Source organism: Emys orbicularis, chromosome 1 (genome assembly GCF_028017835.1).
Source record: "Emys orbicularis isolate rEmyOrb1 chromosome 1, rEmyOrb1.hap1, whole genome shotgun sequence".
In the NCBI taxonomy this organism is placed as follows: Eukaryota; Metazoa; Chordata; order Testudines; family Emydidae; genus Emys; species Emys orbicularis.
Genome location: NC_088683.1, coordinates 255,313,660 through 255,329,559, shown reverse-complemented (window position 1 = coordinate 255,329,559; position 15,900 = coordinate 255,313,660). Strand labels below are relative to the sequence as shown.

Genomic DNA, 15,900 nt, shown 5'->3' with positions numbered 1-15,900 from the left:
TATAATTGAAGAATAAATCCTATTAGTTTTTCCTATTTTATTCCTTTATGTTACCAGTAGATTTTTCTTTTTCTTTTGCAGCCAGTAAATAAACAACAGTAATGAGTAGAATACAAAATATTTGATAACAGCTCCTCTGGGCATGCTTAGGTTGATGTACTTGGCTCCGTTTACCATGTGCATGTGATATAATTATATTTCATTAGTCAACAGACAGGAGAAACCATTCTGCATATTTTTTGTTCAGTCTGTATAATAAGGTAGCAATGATCAGCTCTATTGGTGCTCACCTGACAGAAAACACAAGGCTGCATATGAACTGAAGAACACTGAAATGCATCTGCCTGACATGAAACAGTGCTACATGCTTCAGTGCTCATCCCTCATCACAGTGCTCTGTTAGGATACAATGGAGAGTGTGGAGGCTGCACAACTTGGGACCAAGAAGCATGGCTCGCCTCTGATTAGTACTTGTTTATGTCTTTATATTGTGGGCCTAATTCAGAGGTCATGTGTAAAGTGGTGGTACAACTTAGTCTAAATTAGACCGTCTTAGACCTACTTACCCTTTTTATCCAGCACTTGAGTCGTGCTGGAATGTTCCGGAAAGCACTGATGCCAAAAGTTAGCAGGATTCATAAAGGGATTACACATACACATGGACAGCAAGAATGTCTGGAGTTACAGTAGTAAGTGTTTTTTTAAAAAACCCAGTGTTTGGAAGGGATATAAATTCTCATGTTTGAGAGCATGTGCAAGCCTGGTTCTGGTACTACTAATAACTATCCCTGCACCTCCAGCCAGTGATTCAACCTGTCCTAAGGTATTCTTGTTCTTGAAATCATGTGTTCTGGAACTTTTTTTTTTTTTTTTTAAGGACTTGAGCACTGATTTTATCAATATGTAAGGGAATCTTCCCTTGCAGAGCAGAACTCCACCAGGGCCCTAAGCATCTGAAAAGGTAGGAGAAGTATTTGCCTCAATATGTATCATCACATTAATATCACACAGGCTCCACAGAGTGACTGCAGAGTAACGATACGATTCTCTCATCAGAATCTCAGAACAATGAATGATTTTTTGTATCCTCTAAGCTTTAGTACTCGTTGTGGCAGAATGGGTTTACTAAGGGCTAGTTTTCATGGTTTTGAATTTCCTATTCCATTTAAAGTAGATCTGTCATCTCATTTTACATGTTTGCGTGTGTGAATTTCAGCTACTCTTTTAGGGCATTATGCACACAAACATATGTATGTTAAGGTTCAGTTGGGTTTTCATATATTTTATTAGAAGAAGGGGTTCAGTAGTTTAATGACATAGGTACCCAATATATTCACTGGCCTAGAAGAGAATTATTATAATGGATCCTATTGCTCCTATACCCTATCTAATCAACCTACTGTTCTTCCACCCAGTATTTATACACTCACGATATTCTTGCACTTAAAATGTTCCATTTGATGTCTTTGGTTATTGTACTGAAGAATGTGATTGGACTACTTTTTATGGTTAGACACAGTTCATCTGAATGATGATTCACTCAGTTGTTCCAATGTATGGGAGTTGGCCTTCCTAAAGCCTTTAATTTAAGGGAGCAGGCTTTCTCTAGCAGATAGGCACTCCATTTGCTTTGCAATGATTCAGATAGCTGTAATAAATATTCTGTAAGCTAAAAAAAGGACTATGTAAAGAAAGGTGACCTGGCCTTTCACTGTTCATTTTTCAATTTCAGCGGAAGGTTTGAGATTGAGATAACTGTATTCAAAGAGCTACTGCTATGAGAACTACTCTTTCAAATAATAATAATAAAAAAAAAATCAAAACCACAAGTGATTTGCAAAATGCCTGAGTGTGATTAAGATGAACTGGCTACTTACATATTGAGGGGGAGCTGGACCTTTGTCGGTGTTCCCTGATCTCCAATTATTGCACTTGTTCTGGGTCCAGCCACTGTAGCTGTTCCAATTGAGGAGGAGTCCTGAAAACATACAAATAAGATACACAAGAAGTGAAATACATCATTTCCTAAAATAGAGGGTAAAATACATCCTTTGTGAGTTTCCAAGCAAAGCCTATTGTTACGTTGTGCAGTCTATATGGTTTTATAAAAACTTGATAATAAGTCAATATAATGTAACTGGGATAGTTTTAGAGAAAATACGGTAATAAATGAATGTAACGTAACTGGGATATGCTTCATGCAAAAGGTCTCTTGTAAGGTATCATTACAAAGCTTATAATCTACTGAGTATGATCATCTGATTTGTATAAATGTACCACTCTTGTATCTAAAACTAGAAATATAAAATGTAACTCTGAGGGCCTATTGTAATTAAGTAAAGTGTGGGCCATTAATGATGGTTTGGAATCTTGATGACTCCCATTAACCAGGACCATTGTCTGCAGATGGCTGTTTACCTGTGAGTCTCCCTGTATATGTGTGTGCTGGCAAGTGAGTAATGAAGTCTTGCAGTGACATGTGATCATGTCACCTGAACTGGAATCCATCTTTAACCTGGTGCTTTTCCAGTGAGGGGGGGTGGAAACCCAGAGGGACAAAGGGTTCCCGCCTTATGCAAAAGATATATAAAGGGGTGGAACAGAAGAGAGAGGGAGAGGAGCCATCATGGAGAATCCCCTAGCTAACACCTAAGCTGGAACAAGAGCTGTACCAGGGGAAAGAATTGTGCCCAGGCCTGGAAGGTGTCCAGTCTGAGAAAAACTTACTGAAGCATCTCTGAGGGTGAGATTATCTGTATTTAGTTTGATTAGGCATAGATTTGCGCATTTTATTTTATTTTGCTTGTGACTTACTTTGTTCTGTCTGTTACTACTTGAAACCACTTAAATCCTACTGTCTGTATTTAATAAAATCACTTTTTATTTAATAATTTACTCAGAGTATGTATTAATACCTGGGGGAGCAAACAACTGTGCATATCTCTCTATCAGTGTTATAGAGGGCGAACAATTTATGAGTTTGCCCTGCATAAGCTTTATGCAGGGTAAAACGAATTTATCTGGGTTTAGACCCCATTGGGAGTTGGGCATCTGAGTGCTAAAGACAAGCACACTCCTGTGAGCTGTTTTTGGGTAAACTTGCAGCTTTAGGACAAGTGATTCAGACCCTGGGCCTGTGTTGGAGCCGGACAGGAGTGGCTGGCTCAGCAAGACAGGGTGCTGGAGTCCGGAGCTGGCAGGGAAAACAGGAGCAGGGGTAGTCTTTGCACATCGGGTGGCGGCTCCCAAGGGGGTTTCTGTGATCCAACCCGTCACACCTATTTCTCAGATTTGCCACCTTACTGATATTGTATGACAACATGCGCTTTTAGCCTCAGAAATTCCAAGAATACATTTCAGGCACAAGGGATAGCAGCTTGTTAATAGCATTTCCACAGGCATGTCAGAATAGTTCAGCTGTAACTTGCATATGAACCCTAAAACATTTAGAAAGCAAATCTACTTGGCTAGTTTATAAAACCAGTTCAATATTTATGTCCCCTGAAATGGTGTCTGCTTTGATAAGAACATTTTTTTTTACTAGCTCATTTTCTTTTCCGTAATACTTTGGTTAATTATTCATATATTTTTTGAAAAATAGATAATTTTCACTCACAGATGTGATCATATTTGAATATTGCTTTTTATGGTCAGGAACCTTTATCTCCTTAAAGAACGGAGACAGATGGCAGTGCAAATGAAAACAGGGGCGTCAGTGTGGCTGTGTATATATAGAACTGGACTAGGATTCAAGAGACTTTGGTTCTATTCCTTGCTCTGTCACTAGCCTGCTGGGTGACCCTAGGCAAGCCAGCTCTGTGCCTCAGTTTTGCCATCTGTAAAATGGGGATAATGATACTGGTCTCCTGCAACAGAGTGCTCTGAACCAGCACTATCGTCACTGTAAGTCAAATTAGTTTTCCCAGAGATGGGCCTGACTGAGGGAAGCTGGGGCTAATTACTAGATAAGTATGAGCTGGGGGAGCCAAGGAGCTAGTTAACTCATTAACTGGAAGAGTTGAAAGGTGCCCAGGAAGGAAGTGCAAGAAAAGGGAATGAGAGAGAGTGGGAGAGGCTAACAGGGCAAGGATAAAGGGAGTTCTTTCTCCGGCAAAATGTTTGCATGCCACTGTAAACAGAGTTGCTGCACAGGACTGTGAAGGGATGGTAGATGAGATAACACAACAAGCCAGAGGTGTTAGAGACAATTGTACGAGAAGACAGGAGCACAGGGCTATGCCTGTGACACCTCCTTTGTTAAGTGCTTTGAGATCTACTGATAAAAAGTGCTCTATGAGAGGTAGGTATTATTTTAACTGGAAAGTTCACAGCCCTAAAGTTGTATGGAGGTAGATCAACTTTTGACGCTACAGCGTGTTCAAGATACCTCACGATGAACGGGGTCTTACAAAAGCGGGGTCTCTCAAACTACTGCACACTGTACCCTGTAATGGACCTGGAATCTGTATAAATCTAGTAACTACATTTTTAACTTCAATAAAGGCCTAACCCTGAGAGTTGCTGAGCGCCCACAATGCTAATTGAAGCAAAAGCTGTGATCCCTCAGCACCTTTCAGGATCAAAAAAGCATCACCAAACTAAAATGCAGGCAACTCTAAGGTCCAAGGAACCAAATATTGAAGCATTAACATCTGTGAAATACACCATACGGACTGATTCTGAGTTCATATTGAAGTCATTTGAAACCATGGGTGCATATCTGTGGGAAGAATTTGGCTGTGTACTTTTAGAGGCTGCCAAGATATATGGAGGTTACTTACTGGTTCTTCGAGATGTGTGGTCCCTCTTTGTACTCCACACATGGGTACACATGTGCAGCAGGCATCATGTGTCTGTTGGCCTGCACCTGTGCCATAGATCAACTTGTACCCCCGACCCAGGGTATGAGAGTCAGTGCGGGTTGAAGCCTCTCCCACAATCCCACAGGATCCAAAGCAGAGGGGAGGAGGGCAGGGAGTGGAATACAGATAAGACCACACATTTCAAAGTTATAGTAAGTAACCTCCATTTCTTCTTCGAGTGACGTGTATTCCACATGTGGGTGACTGGCAAGCAGTGCTCAGATTGGAGGTGGGTGTGAGGAAGCTGGTAGCAAAGATATCTACGATACTGCAGAGCCCACTGCTACATCCATAGCCGAGACATGAACTAAACCAGGGGTAGGCAACCTATGGTACACGTGCCGAAGGCGGCACACAAGCTGATTTTCAGTGGCACTCACACTGCCCGGGTCCTGGCCACCGGTTCGGGGGGCTCTGCGTTTTAATTTAATTTTAAATGAAGCTTCTTAAACATTTTAAAAACCTTATTTACTTTACATACAATAGTTTAGTTATATATTATAGACTTATAGAAAGAGACCTTCTAAAAACGTTAAAATGTATTACTGGCACGCGAAACCTTAAATTAGAGTGAATAAATGAAGACTCGGCACATCACTTCTGAAACGTTGCCGACCCCTGAACTAAACCATAGTGTGTCAGGATCGTGTGGATAGAACTCCAGGTGTCTGCCTTGCACATGTCCTGCACCAGAACATCATATAGGGATGCCGTGGAGATAGCTTATATTCGTGTGGAGTGAGCTATGACTCCACCATTCCCAGGGGAGAGATTTTTGCTACTTATAGTACTCAAGGATGCATCCCAAGAGCCACTTAGAAATCCTCTGGGAGGACATGGCTTGACCACGAGATCTCTCTCTCTCACTCTTTCACTGTTGCGATATAAAGTCTTGGTGATTTTCTAATGGGTTTGGTTCTTTGCAGGTAGAACACCAGGGCATGCCGAACACTGAAGGAGTGAAGTCTCTTGTCTTCAGTGGAAGTGTGGGGTTTCAGGAAAAATACAGCTAAGTGTATACTTTGATTGATGTGAAATTTAGAAACAATCTTGGGGAGGAACTTGAGGCGTAGTTGAAGATAAATCTTTTCTTTGTGAAAAACTGTTTACAGAGGGTCTGCCATAATGATTCCAAGCTCGCTGACCTTCCTGGCCGAAGTGATAGACACTAAGAATGCCACCTTTATGGACAGGTAGGTCATGGAACATGTTGCCATAGGTTCAAAAGATAGATCTGTGAGCATCGACAGGATGAGAGTAAGGTCCCATTGAGATGTAGGTTTGATCACCGGTGGGAAAATCCTCATTAGGCCTTTCATAAACCGTTCAATAGCTGGATGAGTAAAGTGGGCCATGAGGTAAAGTGAGCCCGGATTGGGGTGCTTGATTTCCACCGCTCCTGGATTAAGAGGTTCGGGAATGGGCAGATCCTGACTGGGGGGTGGGAAGCAGAGGTGAAAGTGGGCCGGTACGGGCCGTTACGGCGTAGCAGTAAGAAAGTAGCTGCTGGTACGGGCTGGTACACAGCTGATGTTAAAGCGCTGCTGCAGCAGGGCTTTAAGGACTGTACCGGCAAGGCTACCAAGGGGGGGAGGGGGGCAAAAGGGGCAGCTGCCCCAGGGCCCAGAGATTTAAAAGGGCCTGGGGCTCCCGGCTGCCACTGCTGCAGCAGCAGCCGGAGCCCCAGTCCCTTTAAATTGCCGCTGGAGCCCAGGGCTGCACGAGCTGGGCAGCGCTAAAGGACTGGCTGGGGGAGGCTGGCCCCCAGCCCCGTCCATAGGCCCGGGAAGTAGGAATGTGGGGGGGTGCTGCAGCACCCCCAGGCTTTGCGCCCAGCGTGGCCCCCCGCCGTGGTCCTGTCTGCCAGCCTATGAACATAAGAACATAAGAATGGCCATACTGGGTCAGACCAAAGGTCCATCTAGCCCAGTATCCTGTCTACCGACAGTGGCCAATGCCAGGTGCCCCAGAGGGAGTGAACCTAACAGGTAATGATCAAGTGATCTCTCTTCTGCCATCCATCTCCATCCTCTGACAAACAGACTAGGGACACCATTCCTTACCCATAGTGGCTAATAGCCATTAATGGACTTAACCACCATGAATTTATCCAGTTCTCTTTTAAACCCTGTTATAGTCCTAGCCTTCACAACCTCCTCAGGCAAGGAGTTCCACAAGTTGACTGTGTGCTGTGTGAAGAAGAACTTCCTTTTATTTGTTTTAAACCTGCTGCCTATTAATTTAATTTGGTGACCTCTAGTTCTTGTATTATGGGAATAAATAAATAACTTTTCCTTATCCACTTTCTCCACATCACTCATAATTTTATATACCTCTATCATATCCCCTCTTAGTCTCCTCTTTTCCAAGCTGAAAAGTCCTAGCCTCTTTAATCTCTCCTCATATGGGACCCTCTCCAAACCCCTAATCATTTTAGTTGCCCTTCTCTGAACCTTTTCTAGTGCCAGTATATCTTTTTTGAGATGAGGAGACCACATCTGTACGCAGTATTTAAGATGTGGGCGTACCATCGATTTATATAAGGGCAATAATATATTCTCCATCTTATTCTCTATCCCCTTTTTAATGATTCCTAACATCCTGTTTGCTTTTTTGACCGCCTCTGCACACTGCGTGGACATCTTCAGAGAACTATCCACGATGACTCCAAGATCTTTTTCCTGATTTGTTGTAGCTAAATTAGCCCCCATCATATTGTATGTACAGTTGGGGTTATTTTTTCCAATGTGCATTACTTTACATTTATCCACATTAAATTTCATTTGCCATTTTGTTGCCCAATCACTTAGTTTTGTGAGATCTTTTTGAAGTTCTTCACAGTCTGCTTTGGTCTTAACTATCTTGAGCAGTTCAGTATCATCTGCAAACTTTGCCACCTCACTTTTTACCCCTTTCTCCAGATCATTTATGAATAAGTTGAATAGGATTGGTCCTAGGACTGACCCTTGGGGAACACCACTAGTTACCCCTCTCCATTTGAGAATTTACCATTAATTCCTACCCTTTGTTCCCTGTCTTTTAACCAGTTCTCAATCCACGAAAGGACCTTCCCTTTTATCCCATGACAACTTAATTTACGTAAGAGCCTTTGGTGAGGGACCTTGTCAAAGGCTTTCTGGAAATCTAAGTACACTATGTCCACTGGATCCCCCTTGTCCACATGTTTGTTGACCCCTTCAAAGAACTCTAATAGATTAGTAAGACACGATTTCCCTTTAGAGAAACCATGTTGACTTTTGCCCAACAAGCTCTTGCATACTACCCTGTGAGTGTACCTCAAACTAACCTAGAGGAACTGCCTCTCCCGACACAGAGAGTTCAGTCTCCATGCCTTTCTGCCAGGTCTGACAACAAGGGAGAAAAACTAGAGCCAATTGTGGTTGTTCAGTGCGCCAAAAACTAATGCATTTTCTTCTGTGTTTGTTCTTTAATGGCCTTAGTTTAGGACAAAGTCTTGTGTACACCTTGCCGGTGGTTTAATGTTAGAGCAAGTGCAAGTCTGTCTTGTGATGACAAGAGAGTGTCTTGGTAGTTCTGGTAGTGTAGAGTTTTGTGAGTCTGTTTCAGTATCTACTGGTTACTTGTCTGCCTATGATCCTTCTGTGTACTGCTGATCGAGCCTCAGCAAAGAGTATATATTATCCCCTGCATCCAGGTTTTTGTCTGGCACACGCAGTGGATGACTGTATTTGCAGTTTCAGTAAAATATATGTCCATCGACTGCTGCCTGATATAAAGGAAGATTTATCTTTACTTGTCCAACCCATGTAGCTTCCTTCCAAGTGCATGATTTGTTCTGAGGAAATAATTTGATCCTCTCAGGATCTCCCAATTGTAGTTCTGGGCGGTTTTTATCTTCTCAGTTGTAGCAGGCTTTGGCTTTTGCATGTCTGTCTTCTTTTTTGTCCATAACTCCTTCTATTCCTGGTTGTTGGGGCTATAGGCACCAAAGTATGCATGAGTCTTGACATCAAGCGTTGTACCAGGCTGCTGTGAATGCCTTCTGGGAGGGGCTTCTCCATTTAAGAATGGCCTGCCATATATTTTCTTTGCTTTTGCAGCTCTCTTTTAAAAAGTCTTAGCAATTTTAATGGCCAATTCAGCTTTGCTCTTTGACTGGCTGTGGTATGATAATGATGTCATGTGACTAAATTCCCATTTTGGATAAATTGCACAAACTCACTGCAAGTGAACTTGGGTCCATTGTCTGAAGCTATACAGTTTAGGATACCATGAAATGCTTCATTGCGTTGCCTATGATGGCTGCTGAGGTAGTGTCTGCCAGTTCATCCAATTTCCAGAAGGCTGAATAGTAGTCTACAGTAATGAGCTAGTTTGTATGGTTTGCTATGAAATGGCCCATTCCTACTTGGCTCCAAGGACTGTTGGGAATACTATTTATTTTCATTGTCTCTTTTTCCTGATTGGCCTGCATTTCCCCACATGTATCACAACTCCACACCAGGTCTCTGATATTCTTTGATATCATGTTTGGCCAGTACATGGCATCTTCGGCTTTCCAGAGACATGCTGCTATTCCAGAATGTTTCCAATGACCCCATACATAATCAAACTCTAATGCCCCCTTATTGGGAAGCTATTTATTGAAATAGTGGTAGTAGTGTTCTGATCTGGAGGCTGCTCCTAGAAACTGGACTGAGATCACTAACCCATACCAAAACTGATAGGCCACTAAACAGCCTGAAGATGACTAGCGCCCTATACTGTCTTTAAACTAGCAATCTAGAAGTAAGGGACTTCCTTTCCTATAACCAATCCCCTGAGCCAAATAATGCCCCATGTTTGCTGTATTTAACAAAAAGCTGTGAAATAGCAAATAGTTATTTTCTTTTAAATGACAGCTGATTCTTCTGAAGTAATGTACAGCTGGCCAGCAGATTAGAAAAGAGACTGCACAACTGGGTGCTGAAGAACATCTTATGATGCTGCACACCTGTGGGTGGCTCATTGTGCTCTGTTAGTAGCACCCTCTGTGCTATTGTAGGTCTAAACTCTGAAAAATAGTAGAAAGACTGTAATGAGAAAGATCCACACAAACAGAGAGAGGCTGAGCAAAGGAATTCTCAGTCACAGCACATGGTTCAAGGCCTTCTCACCCATGTAGACATCTTGTGCTTGGTTAATCTGGGGAACTGGAGTAGAGGGACAGCTGACATTGCTGAGTTTGGCTCTTGGGTTTCCATGTGGGCAGATCCAATGGCCCCCACACGCCCACCTTTCTTCTGCACCCCAGTGCAATGTACAGACAGGGCTGGACTGGGACATAGGTACTATAGGCCATGCCTAGGAGCTCGGACTCCTGGAGTTGTGGGATGATGTCACCATTTCAGTTTTCATTAGAAAACAAAACACATTTCTAGCTCTTGTGGTTGCACAGAAAACCTTGAAAACATAAAGCAAGTGTAACCAGTGCAGAGATACCTACCTGACTCTGCAGACAGCCTGAAACAACAGTTCGGAGGTGTGTGAACTGTCCCTTTCTTGTTCATGGGCTATGAAATCTGAAAGCCACTGGTCTGGTCAATCCCCTGCTGACACCACTGCAGAAGTTGAATGTATGTAGCCCTCGCAGCTGCTACCCTTTTACAGTTATGCTCTGCTAGTGTCAGCAGGGGCACCCACACCAAGTCCCATTTCCTCAGCCTGCAAGAAGTGCAAAAAAGGAGAAGTGGGGCCATGGACAAAGAAGGGGGTTCCATGTGCAAGTGTGGCTGGGGTCTCGGATTGCCTTAATCCAACTCTGATGACAGAGGAATCCTTTGTGGCAAGGGAATGAACAGTCCCATAGACTAATGGGTTTCAGAGTAAACTAATACTGAAGGGCTGACAAGCCTACAGAGACCAGGAAATTAAAAGTAAAGACCATCAATCAGGGCAGAAACTTCATCCCAAACCCATTTTCCTGGTGCTTTCCCTTCCACTCCCTTCCAACAGCGTGACAGCTGGCAGGCAAGTTTTCCATCCTGAATTCTCTTTTCTCTGTCTTTTTTATGTTTAAGTCAGATCTTCACTATTACTTTAATGCCATTTTTGATGGTTACATTTTAAAAGACTTTATGCCTTCAGGGAATAAGAGAGTCTCTTGGTGGGACATGAGAATTATGAAGACAGTGATAAAACTAGGGACAGAGTACAGAAGTTTTGCAAGTTGCAGCCTTTGCAGAAAAATATGTTATCGTCAATAAAATCACCAACCAGAAATCTTGATTCTGACTTCAAAGCAAATCCAGCACAGTCTCACCGCAGGGCATTTGCCACATTCATTAATTCAAAGGAAAATGTCTTTTAATGTTTTGAATGCATATTTACATCTTATTTCCAAGGGTTTTTTTTATTACTGTATAATAAGGGAGAAACACTCAGATATTCAACACACACATTAATACACCATCCTCCTGAAATATTCCAGCTAGAAAACAGGCTAATGGTCCTTGAGATTCATGCTACTCATTTCTCTAATTCACTGACTCCATAAAACAATGACTCTGGCAATCACTGTAGGCCTTAATGTTCCTAGAAATAATGCACTTAATAATAATGCACTTGATGCACGGCAGTGCTACTGACTATTGACGAAAAGTGTTCTAGCAAGATCAAGTGGCCTCATGAAATGTTAATTACCAAAGTGGGAGCTAAAAGGGTGTTACCAGTTCCAGAAAAAGACTTTCTTTTATAATGGCATAGGTGTAAAAACAAACATACACAAATAATTACAGCTGCAGCTGGGCAAATGCCACCTACTGCCTGTCTTCTACAAATACTGTAGCTCAGGGGTGGGCAAACTTTTTGGCCCAAGGGCCACATCTGGGTATGGAAATTGTATGGTGGGCCATGAATGCTCACGAAATTGAGGGTTGGGGTGTGGGAAGTTGAGAGGGCTCCAGCTGGAGGTGCGGGCTGTGGAGTGGGGCCAGAAATGAGGAGTTCAGGGTGTGGGAGGGGGCTCTGGGCTGGGACAGGGGGTTGTGGTATGGGGGGGTGAGGGCTCTGGCTGGGGGTGTGGGCTCTGGGGTGGGGCTGGGGATGAGGGATTGAGGGTGCAGGAGGATACTCCGGGCTGGGACCGAGGGGTTCAGAGGGTGGGAGGGGGATCAGGGCTGGGGTAGGGGGTTGGGGCACAGGAGAGGGTCAGGGGTGCGGGCTCCTGGCGGCGCTTACCTCAAGCAGCTCCTGGAAGCAGCGGCATGTCCCCTGTAGCGGGGTGGTCACCCGCTCCTGCCTGCAAAGGCTTAAAACAGCCCTGGGAGAGGGCTGTGGTAGGGGAAAAGCTGGGCTGATTGGGAGGAAGCAGGCTCAGCTGGGGCCACGCCCCAATCAGGGCCCAGCTGGCCCTATAAAGGCTTGAGCCAGGAGCTCAAGCAGACAGTCTCTCTCTGAGCGCAGAGAGAGAAGGGCCTGGCTGCAGGGGCTAGAGACAGGGTACCTGAGTGGAGCAGGGCTGGGGAAAGGCAGAGGAGCTGGGAAGGCTCCAGCCTGGAAAGCCCCAGGCTGTGGCCTAGCATTAGGTCAACAGGTACTGGGGGTTGCAGAGGGCAGCCCAGGGGTAGGCAAAGGCAGCAGGTCCAAACCCAACCTTGCCTGTGATGAGTGGCGTATACTGCAGTCTGCCCCAGGGAGTGGGGCTAGATGGTGACTGGCAGTAGCCTTACACTGAGGCGAGGTGGGGTTAGTGGGTGGGGGTTCCCCTGGGTGGGGAGACCCAGAGTGTGGGGGTACTGCCAGGGGGGCAGCAACCCGGAGAAAGGGGCACCGGGGTCCTGGGAGGGACACGGGGGCCAGTGGTAAGGTGGATCACCGGCCTACAGAGGGCACTCCGGAGCTAGGATGAGCTAATTCCCAGAAGAGACCAGCAGGAGGCGCTGCAGGGGCGAGTCTGCACCCTTACATCCCCCTTCCGGCTCCTACACAGTGGCATGGTCAGGTGGCTCTGCGCGCTGCCCTGTCTGTAGGCGTCACCCCTGCAGCTCCCATTGACCACAGTTCCTGGCCAATGGGAGCTGCGGGGGCAGTGCTTGGGGCAGCGTGTAGAGCCCCCTGGCTGCCCCTCCGCTTAGGAGCCAGAGCGGGGACATGCCGCTGCTTCCGGGAGCCACGTGGAGCCATAGCATGCCCGGAGCAGGGTAAGCCCCCAACCCTGCTCCCCGATGCTCAGGGGCCAGATTAAAATGTCTGAAGGGCCGGATGCGGCCTCCGGACCGTAGTTTGCCCACCCCTGCTGTAGCTGATCTTATTTAATTGTCATTTACTTAGTGCCTGATGTAGCCCACAAATTACAGACTTCTGAGGCACTTAAGCCCCCAAAGGCAGTGCATGGGTGGCGGTACGGCTGAGCACTAGATCAGCCTATTCTAGCACCAAGTTGGCTTTGGTTCAAAATGGGACAAGCCCTTCCCCCCCCTCCCCACACATCTGTTCCATAAATGTGAATAATGAAGCTGATCGGAGGTGGAGAATTCATGTAAACGAGCCCCCTTAGCCTCAACTTACCACTACACCTTATTCTAAATGTAAGGGGACTGTTGCCCCCTTACTAACATTCAGTGGGGGTGTTTTGATTGGCTTGCTCCCAGTACTAAAAGGGGAAGGGTCGATGGCAAATCAGGAGCCTGAGACTGACAGTCCCCAGGAACAATGGGGAGAGGCCAATGCTCCAGATCAGCCTGATTGACAGGGCGGGCAGGCTAATCAGAGGGTCAGGAGGCCAGGGAGGTCCCGTCCTCCGTGTGAGCTGGAATTGCCTGGGTCAGACAGAGTGGGGCCGAGCTAAGGAGAAAGCAGGGGCCCAAGCTGAGCTGAAGAGCAGAACCGTGCCAGATCCAGAGGGGCCAGAGGCGCAGCCACAGAGCCAGAGACAAAGCCCAGGGAGAGCAGATCCTGAGCTGGGAGCAGAGCTGCAGCCCCAAAGCCAGAGCACAGCCAGGACAGAGAGGGGCCTGAGCTAAGTTGTTGGGAGCAGAGCTGCAGCCCCAAAGCCACAGCACAGCCAGGAAAGTTCCCCACAATAGCGGGACCATTCCCCCGCTTACATAATTGGCGTCACGAACAGGATCCTATCCACAGGGTCCATCCCATTGGTTTTCTGGTTAAGTTCTAGTAGCACGGTCCGGGCCTGGTTGAGCACCCTACCATGGCTGGAATTGAAGAACTACGAACCCAGTTTGCTGAACTTCAGCGCAGATTATCAGACCAAGCGGAGGCATTACAGCAAGCTAGAACTGAACAGAGAGAAGCCTTATCGCTGGCCAAGGCAGTAATAGACCAACAGACAGCAGAAGCTAAGAAACCCCCTACTATTTATGTCCCACGGGAGCGGAAGGTCACGGAGTTTGGTGGCTTCCCGACTAGACCAGGAGACATTACAGTAGAGGAGTGGGTCAAGTCTGTGAAGGCGGCTCTGCGTGTGCTAAGAGTACCTGAAGAAGATCATGTGGACTTCATAGAGGAGCACCTCAAGGGCCAGGCCAAGGCCACAGTAAAGTTCATGGCAGTGGCAGACAAGAAAGATGTGGAAAAGGTATTTGAACTCCTCCTAAAAGTGTATGGAGACAAGGTACCTATTGGAACCCGACTAAAGGAGTTTTTTGAGAAAAAGCAGGAGCCTGGTGAAACTGTCCGGGCATATGCATATGACCTCCAGGAGAGAATGAGCAAAGTGGAGCGGCGAGACCCTCAGCGAGTTCCAGACCCAGATACGGTTCTGAAAGAGCAGTTGGTGCTGGGGCTCCGTGATGACTCCCTCCGACGTGAAATGAAAAGGAGGTTTAAAGAAGAGCCCAGTAAGAAGTTCCATGAACTCATGCAGGCTGCCATTATGTGGTCAGAAGAAGAGGAAGTTCCTGTGGCAGAGGCGGCCAAGCCTAACCCCCATACACGAAGAGGGGGCCTAGTGAATGCAGCTGCTGGGGAAAAGGCCCTGCCTCAAACAGAGCTAACATTGGAAAGCTTAAGTGAAGCTGTCCAAAAACTGGCGGTCCAACAGGGGGAGATGCTGAAAGTGATGACCGAGTTGATGAAAGAAAAAAATCCCATTAGTATGCCAAAGTATCCAAGGGCACCGGGATCCCGAAGAGCCCCACTGAAGGACGAGCTGGGAAGATACATTTGTTACACTTGTGAAAGGCCAGGACATACTAGCCGAGAATGTCCACTGAGAAGGAGAACAGAGTCCCAGGCACTCGAAACCAATGGGGCACCAGGAGCAAGTGGTCCATCTACAGTAGAAGGCCAAGCAGTGGCAGAAGGATTCCTAGGCCTGTCCTTCGTAGAAAATCCCTCTGCATACAGTGTTGAGAGGAACGTGGGCAGTGCCAGCATATCTAGCGACTTCTGTAAGCGAGCATTTGGAGACTGTCTAACTGCTGAAGTATGTATAGCAGGGGTGAAGACCAGATGTTTGTTAGATACTGGCTCAGAAGTCACCACCATTACTGAGTCGCATTTTCAAAAATATCTGAAGGACAAGGACCTGACCATGCACAGCACACGGTTTGTACGTCTAACAGCTGTTAATGGACTGGCAATCCCAGTGGTGGGGTGCCTTGAAGCAGACATAGAGTATATGGGCCAGACACTGCCAGGAAAATGCATCTTCATCCTGAAAGACAAAGCCTCAAAAGGGAGCCATATAGGAGAAGGAGTTCCAGGGATTCTAGGGATGAACATCATTAGTGAGCTGAAGGAGCTACTCTTACCAGGAAAAGGGACCAGGAGGATGAACTGTCACGAGCACGCTACGAAGAATGCTGTGCTGAGTAAAGTACTGGCTCAAGCGGAGAGGCAGAGTCTTTCTCTGGGCCCCACAAGGCATATGGGAAATGTTAAAGTGGGCAGAAAACGGAAGACCATTATTCCTCCTTGGAGAGGGAAGATCCTTGACGAACACAGCTGTGTACCAGGAAATGAGCTGCAGGTGACGAGGGAGAAGGGAGGACGAGTTACCTTTCTTCAAGAAAGATGTGATGGGAGACTGCCAGTTCCAGTTCAAGCGGCACGCCAA

General features: G+C 46.1%; 1 protein-coding gene across 1 annotated transcript in view; it reads right to left on the bottom strand.

Moving 5' to 3' along the window:
- The window catches only part of SH3RF3 (SH3 domain containing ring finger 3), a 390,314-nt gene that overhangs the window by 58,575 nt on the left and 315,839 nt on the right, over positions 1 to 15,900 (bottom strand). The window contains exon 5 of the mRNA XM_065421958.1: positions 1,878 to 1,978. Within this exon, the coding sequence (XP_065278030.1) occupies positions 1,878 to 1,978 (101 nt within the window). The remainder of the gene's footprint in view (positions 1 to 1,877; positions 1,979 to 15,900) is intronic.